The sequence below is a fragment of the Oncorhynchus gorbuscha genome, linkage group LG06 (genome assembly GCF_021184085.1).
Source record: "Oncorhynchus gorbuscha isolate QuinsamMale2020 ecotype Even-year linkage group LG06, OgorEven_v1.0, whole genome shotgun sequence".
NCBI lineage: Eukaryota > Metazoa > Chordata > Actinopteri > Salmoniformes > Salmonidae > Oncorhynchus > Oncorhynchus gorbuscha.
The window spans coordinates 71,972,767-71,982,682 of record NC_060178.1 but is presented as its reverse complement, the minus strand read 5'-3'; the positions used below and the strand labels follow the sequence as shown (position 1 = coordinate 71,982,682).

Below are 9,916 nucleotides of genomic sequence, written 5' to 3'. Positions count from 1 at the left end.
AAAGAAAGCAGCAGTGCCTGGACTTTGCAGGATCCTACTTCAAGTTCCCCTTCCGAGACTGGCTACCTGTTGAGAACAAGTGACAGGCAGAACCTCCCACCCACACAGCAAGCACCTCAATATTCCACACCAGAATTCAGTATTTTAGTCCATTATTGCCATGTGAGTGTACAACAAAAAAAATCTGAAAATGAAAAAATATCAAGTTTGTGTTAAAATCTTAATTGCCAGGTTGGTTTTCACAGCTGCTTCACAAGGTGTTCATTATAAGTTATCCTTTGATGGTATTTATTTGTTCCACATTATTCATTGTATCCTAGAATTTACAATACATATATTCAACCACAAGGTGTACTAATGAGCTATGATAGAGAGCATAGCAGACTACTAAAATTATATTATTTCAGTGTACATAAGGTTCAAATAAAAACATGACAGGCAGACAAGCCAGTGTATGAATCAAAGAGATTTGCCAAGGAATGGAGTGGAAATTAGCTAACTTCGTGATCTGTAAGGTAAGTAACTTTAATGCATCAGGCAGATTACAGGTTCTTTGCCATTTCTGAAACCTGGCAACGTTTAAGACATGGATTCCATGTTGTAATGTTAACAAGGTACCCAAAAGTAGTTTGAAGTAATGTTTTAATATTATTAGCTAAACAATACCGGTTTAAACAGCGAAATTGTCACTGAAATCAGCCTTACAGTCTACCAATTATTTGTAATTATGTTCCAGCTCCCAGCTATCCCCAACCAGAAAAAAACAGCCCCGCAGCTGAATATAGTTGATACTTGTGTTAAACCCTGATAAGGTATGACTTGCTAAAAACTGAAATATACACTTGAAAGCATCAAACTGAAGGCAGGAATGCAGAAACACAGTGACAGATGAACAGTTATTATTGTCTGATATAAAAAAAAAAATTGGGGAAGTATCAGTTCTGCAAAAGTGCAATTTATTGAAAATATACTGTCACTTTAGATCCAAACTTAGTTTTTTTACATAAAAGTTATTTACAGAATAGTTATTCATATTAGATAGAAAAAGGACAAACAAAGAAAGAACAAATATACAAAAAAATCAAATCAACAAATTCAATACACATCCATAATTGTACTCTTTTTCAGGTCCTTTGAGTAGCCATGTGACATTTACATTGTGACCGTGCTGGCAGGTAGAGTGGTTTTGTCCAGGTCATCAAAGTATGGATGGCTCATAGCCTGTCTAGCAGAGATCCTCTTGGGTGGGTCATAGATCAGCGTTTTCTACAAATGAGGACGATAGGGAATTATGAAGCGACACATTCTACAGAAGGTGGGACATGGTCACTTTCATTTGTATCCTAAAAACTACTGCTGTGCTGACAGAACAATAGGTCACTTCAATATCACTAATACTATCCAAAACCCAACCAGCCCCTTGAAAAAGACAGATGTGCACCGGGCTTCTACAGTAACAATGTTTCATAATCAATCTGAATAAATATTAGGAGGACAGGGAAATTGTCTTACAGCGAGCAGATCAATGCCATTCTTATCTAGGTTTTTCACCATGGAGGACAGATTCCCTGACTTCCACTTGGGGAACGTGTTCTTGTAGTCAGGCAGAGATTCTACCTCTGGCCAGATGTCATTGTTGGGAGTACCAAGGGCCCTGGAAAAGAAACCATGCTTGATAAATACTTAATTCAAGGAGATCATAAAATGTCATACAGTATGCCCAACATGGAGCAATTATCTCAGCGTTGACTGTTAATCACTCAATTTGTCTGCCTGTCAATTCTGGATGGCTCATTGCCCACCACAGCTCAATCAAATGTCCTAATCTAGCATCAAATAGCTACATTGTCTACAACAAAAACACTAACATTCAAATTTATTGATTAACCAACCTAGATGTTGGTAGCAGCAGGATTTGTTATATTACAGATGTGTATATTCACATGCAAATATGCTGAGTGTACAGAACATTAGGAACACCTGTTCTTTCCATGACATACTGACCAGGTGAATCCAGGTGAAAGTTATGATCGCTTATTGATGTCACCTGGTGTAACTCAACATTAGAAAGGTGTTCTAAATGTTTTGTACACTCAGTGTATACCTGAAGATCCTGAAGAGCTGGTCAATCTCTGAGTCTCCATGGAAAAGTGGTTTCTTTGTGGCCAACTCCGCAAAGATGGTCCCGATACTCCAGACATCCACAGGGGTGGAGTACCGTGCGGCACCCAGCAGAACCTCAGGAGCCCTGTACCACAGTGTCACAACCTGGACACAAAGATACATTTTAATGGCACCATTAACTGTATGTGTACACACACACCTTATGATAGCATTACTTTACATGCGTGTCTGCTAATGCTCTTTGGAAATGAACTATGTGGTGTTCTGGCTTACCTCGTGGGTATATACCCGGACTGGCACCCCGAAGGCTCTGGCCAACCCAAAGTCTGCCAGCTTGATCACTCCCTTGTTGTCAATCAGCAGGTTCTGGGGCTTCAGGTCTCTGTGGAGGACCCTTCTACAGTGGCAGAACAGGATGCCCTCCAAGATCTGGTACAGATAGCTCTGGATGGGGGAGATAGTAGCAGAGGGTTAAAATTCACCTACTGGCAATAAACACTGTTTACAGTCCAATACAACTTGGACTAAAAACACTAAGTTGGTATACTAAGAGCAGAAAGTGAAAACAATAAATACAAACAAAGCTATGTGCATCATGACTGCCCCGCCCTCAGTGGGGTCGATACCTTCACAAGCATGGGGTCCATGTACTGGCCCGAGGGGATAGAGTCTAGGTATTTCTTCAGGTCCATGGAAAGGAACTCAAAGATGAGGTACAGTCTGGACTCCTGCATCAGCACATCTAGAAGGCTGTTTGGAGACAAAATACATGTTATTTGTTTATGTAGACACTAGACAGCTAATATGATATGGCAATTGCAAGACTTGCTCAGAGCCTATTTAGAATGATGCGGTGTCTGATCTTTGAACTGTTACGACATCACATCAACTTTCTTGCTGCCTGGCTACTGTAAACTCTTTAGGAACCCCACAGAGACAAACACACTACATACCGTACAACATTAGGGTGCGCTAGCTCTTTGAGCAGAGAGATCTCTCTGACAGCTGTGCTTGGCACTCCCTCCTCCTCACTCTCCAGTCGGATCTTCTTCATGGCCACTACCTGGCCTGTCGACTTGTGTCTGCCTTTGTACACAACCCCATAGGTACCTGGAAATCACAGCAACAATCATGCTATGTATTACTATGTTGTGAAGCCACCCTGATGAATAATGTATAGCGGCAAATGGTAACTCTTCACCAAGTCTGGAATCAACAGGACCCTGAAGTTTAACTTAAAAAAAAAAAAACTTTATTTAACTCTGCAAGTCAGTTAAGAACAAATTCTTATTTACAATGACAGCCTACCCCGGACGATGCTGGGCCAATTGTGCGCCGCCCTATGGGACTCCCAATCACGGCCGGATGCGATACAGCCTGGATTCAAACCAGGGAGTGTAGTGACATCGCTTGCACTAAGATGCAGTACCTTAGACCGCTGCACCACAAGTGTCTACCCCCAAGCAATAAGACTGCTAAATAGTGAACATAAATATCTAGACTATCTGCATTGACCCCCCCCCCCCCCTTTGTACTGACTCTTGACTCATCACATATGCTGCTTTTAGATATCCTGTTGCCTAATCACTAACCCCTACCTATGTGTACATATCTACCTCAAGTACCTTGTATCCCTGCACATCGACTTGGTATTGGTACCCCGTGTATATAGCCAAGTTATCGTTACCCGTTATTATCGTTCTATTATTTTTGTTATCTCTGCATTGTTGGGAGGGGCCAATAAATAAGCATTTCACTGTTAGTTTACGAAGTATGTGACAAGTTAAATTAGATTTGATTAACAGGTTGGAAGAAAATACAAAGAACAAAATCTAATGACATCCACACAAATCTAGCAAGCTAGATATAGCAGGTTCAAAATTATATACATATTAGTCAAGATAGATAGCAAGTTTGGGGGGGAACAAATCAAAGTTGAGGAAATAACATACCTTCTCCAATTTTCTCTATTTTCACGTAATCATCCATTGTTCCCTGAAAAAAAAACAGTCTAGGTTACGAAAGCCATTCATGCAACTTAAAATGAACGATACGTCAAAATAGCCAACTTAGTTGGTGTTTGTTGGAGGTAACTACAGTTGCTAGAGTTAGTTAAGAAACCTCCCGCAATCTAACAAGTGCTAGAGAAAAAAAAAGCATGACATCCGCGTTCAGAAAATAGAGTCAACTAACGTTACCCACCTAACTTCGTTAGCCAGCCAACAATTAACATTATATTAGTATCATTACTCGATAACAAAACAGTATAACATTACTTTGTGATATTTCATGTGACGCCTTGTTAGTAATAATTTCCAATATCCTCGTTTTCAAACGCTGTGCATGTGATAGCTAGCTAGCGAATGTTTCCCTTAATGCTAGCTAGTTACATTTTCATGACAACTGCTACAATACAATCGATCAAACAAAGAATACATGTTGCTAAAAATGTAAAACTTTTATACCGGTTGTGCCATGTCGTTGTGTAACGCGACTGTTGAATGGAAAATGAGTGTGGCTCTATTACAGTCAGCTAGCTAGAGTACTACTGCTGGGTACACTCTTTTCGAATTGGCCGCGGGCATGCTAGCTTTCAAAACCAAGCAATCACGTCGCTGGGTGTCTTTCAAAAGCGCCAATCGGGAGGAGGCCAATTCGAAGCAGGATATGATGGTTTTAAAGTTTAAACAGAGAGGAAGGGGCGAAGCGAGATGGAAACTTAAATATGTATCCTGCAGCAAGGTGGCTTTGTTTCCCACCAAGCATAGTTTTTGTATGGAGGTCAATTAGAAGATCGAATTTGGTCAACAAAAAATGAAATGTCTTATGTGCTAAGTGAGTCTTATTTGATCGAATATAAGTTCCGTAATGGTTAAGTTGTTACGATTTTACTGACATCGCAGCAACTTTGAAAAAAACCCACTTTATATTCGAGTTATGCCTGGGTTATTGCTATACGGTATCATTGGGGCGACCCTACCCTAAACACGAACCTTAATACCAACCTTTATTTTAACAATAAACCCCTGGCCCCTTGATAACGTCAGAGTTGGGACGTCCCAAGGATTCCATATAGCAAGAACCGGTGTGCCTGTTGTTCAATCAAATCAAACTTTATTTGCCACATGCACTGAATACAACAAGTGTAGACTTTACCGTGAAATGTTTACTTATACAAGCCCTTAACCAACAGTGCAGTTCAAGAAGAAGATAATATTTACCAAGTAGGCTAAAATAAAAAGTAATAATAAAAAGTAACAATGAGAATAACTAGGCTATATACAGGGGCACAGACTAGTTGACGTAATCTGTACATGTAGTGGCTATGCATAGGTAACAAACAAACAGCGAGTAGCAGCAGTGTACAAAAATAGTCTGACAATTTGATGAGTATTCCTCTGACACTGCCTATTATATAGGTCCTGGATGGCAAGAAGCTTGACCCCAGTAATGTACTGGGCTGTTCATACTACCCTCTGTAGCACCTTACGGTCAGATGCCGAGCAGTTGCCATACCAGGCGGTGATGCAACCGGTCAGGATGCTCTCTATGGTGCAGCTGTAGAACCTTTTGAGGATCTGGGGACCCATGTCAAATCTTTTCAGTCTCCTGAGGGGGAAAAGGTTTTGTCGTGCCCTCTTCACGACTGTCTTGGTATGTTTGGACCATGATAGTTCGTTGGTGATGTGGACACCAAGGAACTTGAAACTCTCGACCCGCTCCACGACAGCTCCGTCAATGTTAATGGGGGTCTGTTCGGTCCGCCTTTTCATGTAGTCCAAGATTAGCTCCTTTGTCTTGATCATAATGAGGGAGAGGTTGTTGTACTGGCACCACATTGCCAGTTCTCTGACCTCCTCCCTATAGGCCATCTCATCGTTGTCGGTGATCAGGCCTACCACTGTTCTGTCGTCTGCAAAATTAATGATGGTGTTGGAGTCATGTTTGACCACGCAGTCATGGGTGAACAGGGAATACAGGAGGGGACTAAGTACACACCCCTGAGGGGCCCCAGTGTTTAGGATCAGTGTGGCAGATGTGTTGTTGCCTACTCTTACCACCTGGGGGCGGCCCGTCAGGAAGTCCGGGATCCAGTTGCAGAGGGAGGTGTCTAGTCCTAGAGTCCTTAGCTTAGTGATGAGCTTCGTGGGCACTATGGTGTTGAATGCTGAGCTGTAGTCAATGAACAGCATTCTCACATAGGTGTTCCTTTTGTCCAGGTGAGAAAGCCAGTGTGGATTGCGATTGAGATTACATCATCTGTGGATCTGTTGGGGCGGTATGCGAATTGGAGTGGGTCTAGGGTATCCGGGAGGATGCTGTTGATGTGAGCCATGACCAGCCATTCAAAGCACTTCATGTTTACCGGCTGGAGTGCCACAGGGCAGTAATCATTTAGGCAGGTTACCTTTGCTTCCTTGGGCACAGGGACTATGGTGGTCTGCTTGAAACATGTAGGTATTACAGACTCAGTCAGGGATGGAAATTGTCAGTGAAGACGCTTGACAGTTGGTCCGCACATGCTTTGAGTACACGTCCTGGTAATCTGCCTGGCCCAGCAAAGGTTTTGTTCACATCGTCTACCGAGAGCGTTATCACACAGTCATCCAGAACCGCTGGTGCTCTCGTGCATGCTTCAGTGTTGTTTGCCTCGAAGCGAGCATAAAATGCATTTAGCTCATCTGGTAGGCTTGCATCACTGGGCAGCTCGCATCTAAGCTTCCCTTTGTAGTCCATAATAGTTTTCAAACCCTGCCACATCTGACGAGCGTCAGAGCCGGTGTAGTAGGATTCAATCGTAATTGTATTGACGCCTTGCTTGTTTGATTGTTCGTCTGAGGACATAGGGGCATTTCTTATAAGTGTCCGGATTAGTCTCCCGCTCCTTGAAAGTGGCAGCTCTAGCATCCACATCATCTGACCACTTCGCTATTGAGCAAGTCACTGGTACTTCCTGCTTTAGTTTCTATTTGTAAGCAGGAATCAGGAGGATAGAATTATGGTCAGATTTGCCAAATGGAGGGCGGGGGAGAGCTTTGTATGCGTCTTTGTGTGTGGAGTAAAGGTTCAAACGCGTATCTGGCCTCTCATTGGCTAGAACGGTCCCAACTAATCTTGCCTCCTCCGTACTGCCTTCCATTGTTGAGGACATGTATTTAGTTCGGTTTCAGTTTCAGCATATTGATTAATTATAGCATTTTTAAAAAAAATCATAATTTCTCAATTATAATAATCATCCCTGGCCTTACAAATACAATATCCCTGTAATATCAAGTTTTGCCAACTTGTTATATATGGTTGTTTAGTTATGTTTTCTATATAGTTTGTCTGCCTTGGTAAATTTCATGTCATTTTTACAGTGGAGGGCATTTTGGGTCATGGGTCACTTGTCATGTGTTTAGGGCACACAGGTTACCCAAAAGTAGGCCTACTAGGGATGCACAGACAGAGATCACGGTAAGGACTTTATGCTCTAGTCCAGTGTTTCCCAACTCCAGTAATTGAGTACCCCAAACAACAACAACAACAAAATACGTAGCCCCTGACAAGCACAACAGATTCAGCTTGACAACTAATAATCAAGCCCTCAATGAGTTGAATGAGGTGTGTTTGTCTGGGGCTTTTGGGGGTACTCGAGGACTTGGAAAAATACATTCCATACAAGCAGATTATATATATATATATTTTTTAATCTCTGCTGCTAATAAATGAGCAAAAGACCCAACCAAAGAGCCACTTGTGAATACGTTTATTTTGCATGTGTTTTTTAACATTTGCACTTTTCAATCCCTGGCTGAGTTGGCTATAATAACTTTTGACTAGGTAGCCACTGCAATCTGAATTCAATTTCCCTTGAGTTATGTGGGTTTGAGAAAGCCTTTTTAGACTATGCACCCTTTTTGAGACGTCAAACCTGTATGTGTCGAAGACCATGCATGGTCAAGGTTAATTTAATCAGAAAAGGAAATTTAGTAGTCAACAAATGGAGAGAGAAAATGTGGCCTGCATGGTTATTATAGTTTTGTGATTTAATATTAGTTTTAATTTCTATTTGACATTCAGTTTAGTATTAGTTCTTTTTCAGACTTGATTTACTAGTTTTCATTTAGGTTCAGTTTGAAAAAACATTTGTTTTAATATTATTTAGTTTTGGTTTTAGTGTTAGGGACGGAAAGCAGCCTAGGTTGGGAGGCTAGGAGCCATTTATGTGTTGTTGGCCTATAGTTTTTTTTGGGGGATGACACTTCTTGCCACTGAGGGGTGAGAGGGAGGGGGCAGTAAAATATAAGATGATGGGCCAGGAACATAGACTTGGATATACATAACATTTATGCATCATGATGGCGTCTGTGAGAGCATGGGAAGCTCCATTGAGGTCATCTCCATCTTGAAATAGTTAATTTTCTTCTTCACAAGTAAAATTCATTGGCTGATCCCCCCCCAGATCACCCGGCTTGTCACGACTCCAACCGGGTCATCAGGTCATGCCAACCGGGTAATCAGGAAGGATTAGCCAATGAAGTTGGAAGTCCCGCCCAGTTGACGAATTCAAAATGGTGAAAGTCCTTAAAAGGTGCTGCACATACTAACACAGGCTTTTGGCCACTAGAGGAGTCCTTACAACTCCATGGCCAGGACATAGGTTTGGTTAGGTAAATAAATTCTAATGTGACTTGGATTTAAAGGATAAGTGCCTAAACTGGTGCAATAAATATGGTGGAAGGAACATCTTCACCATGTTTAAACCAATCCAATGCTTTTTAAAAACTTTAGTAGTAGTTGTAACCTTTACATTCATCTGACTGAAAGAGGAAAAAACAATAAAATAAGTTATGGCACAATTGACATGCAATGTTTTTGTAATATTAAACCTGTATCACTGACTAACCCCTTCAAATAGGGTTAATAAAAACAGCTGCAACAACAGCCAAAACATAAGCAATACAATACTTTTCACAAATCCAGCCAGCCAGCTTGTGCGTGTGTGCGTGCGTATGCGAGTGTGTGTGTTTCTGTTCAACCACACAAGGTTTTCTGGTGACTGTCTTCTGGAGAGATAGTCATTTGTTTTCTCAAGCCTGATGACAGTTGGCCATAGACAGAGAATATTCTCTCCACAAACGCTTGGGATGCAGGGGTAGAAACGAGAGTCAGTGACACAGGGCACAGCTTTGGATAAACAGCTATCCTTGCCTGTCAGGACTGGAGAGGGGACTCTGTAAACATACCCCCCTCTTTACCTTTCCTAGGTATTTCCGCAGCTCACACAGGGCACTTAATGCCCTGCTAGGTTTACCCTCCAGCTGGACAATGACCTCTGACACAATCTTCAATCTGAGGAAACTACATTTCTGAAGCACTGTGGTCGACATGCTTGCTGAATTCATTGTGCTGGCATCTTACTGGTGTCCCGCTGCTCCACCGCTGTCTCTGCTTTGCTGAAGTACAAAATACTCTGCTTCCCTTATCAGTGGAGCCCATCTCTGTTGATTAAAGTTCCAGAGACACACTTGGGTCCATTATGCAAGCTGCTGCAGTGGTTTGAACGAAGTTGACTGCCAGAGGATTCAGTATGCATTCGAAGAGCTTGCGCAGTGACTTCAGGAGAATCTGTGCCACCTGGTGTTGGAATTGTGCCTGTCCGTGCAGTCATGAGTGAACAGGGTGTACAGGAGGGGGCTGAGCCCGCACCCCTGAGAGACCCCTGTGTTGAGGATCAGCGTGGCGGAAGTGTTGTTACCTACCCTTACCACCTGGTAGCGGCCAGTCAGGAGGTCCAGGATCCAGTTGC

The 9,916-nt window shown here is 42.2% G+C and overlaps 1 protein-coding gene across 2 annotated transcripts; it reads right to left on the bottom strand.

Annotated features, from left to right (window-relative positions):
* Positions 1-935: 935 nt before the first annotated feature.
* LOC124038297 (cyclin-dependent kinase 1-like) lies at positions 936-4,736 on the bottom strand. 2 transcript variants are annotated; one of them, XM_046354007.1, is made up of 8 exons: positions 4,590-4,736; positions 4,077-4,119; positions 3,078-3,234; positions 2,751-2,874; positions 2,398-2,568; positions 2,105-2,268; positions 1,513-1,654; positions 936-1,266 (listed from the first exon to the last, which is right to left on the bottom strand). In XM_046354007.1, the coding sequence occupies exons 1-8, from the start codon at positions 4,599-4,601 to the stop codon at positions 1,153-1,155; spliced, it is 927 nt and encodes a 308-aa protein (XP_046209963.1). In that variant the 5' UTR covers positions 4,602-4,736; the 3' UTR covers positions 936-1,152. The 2 variants fall into 2 exon arrangements, with proteins under 2 accessions (XP_046209963.1, XP_046209962.1); XM_046354006.1 differs by lacking the exon at positions 4,590-4,736 and adding an exon at positions 4,401-4,510.
* Positions 4,737-9,916: the final 5,180 nt, after the last annotated feature.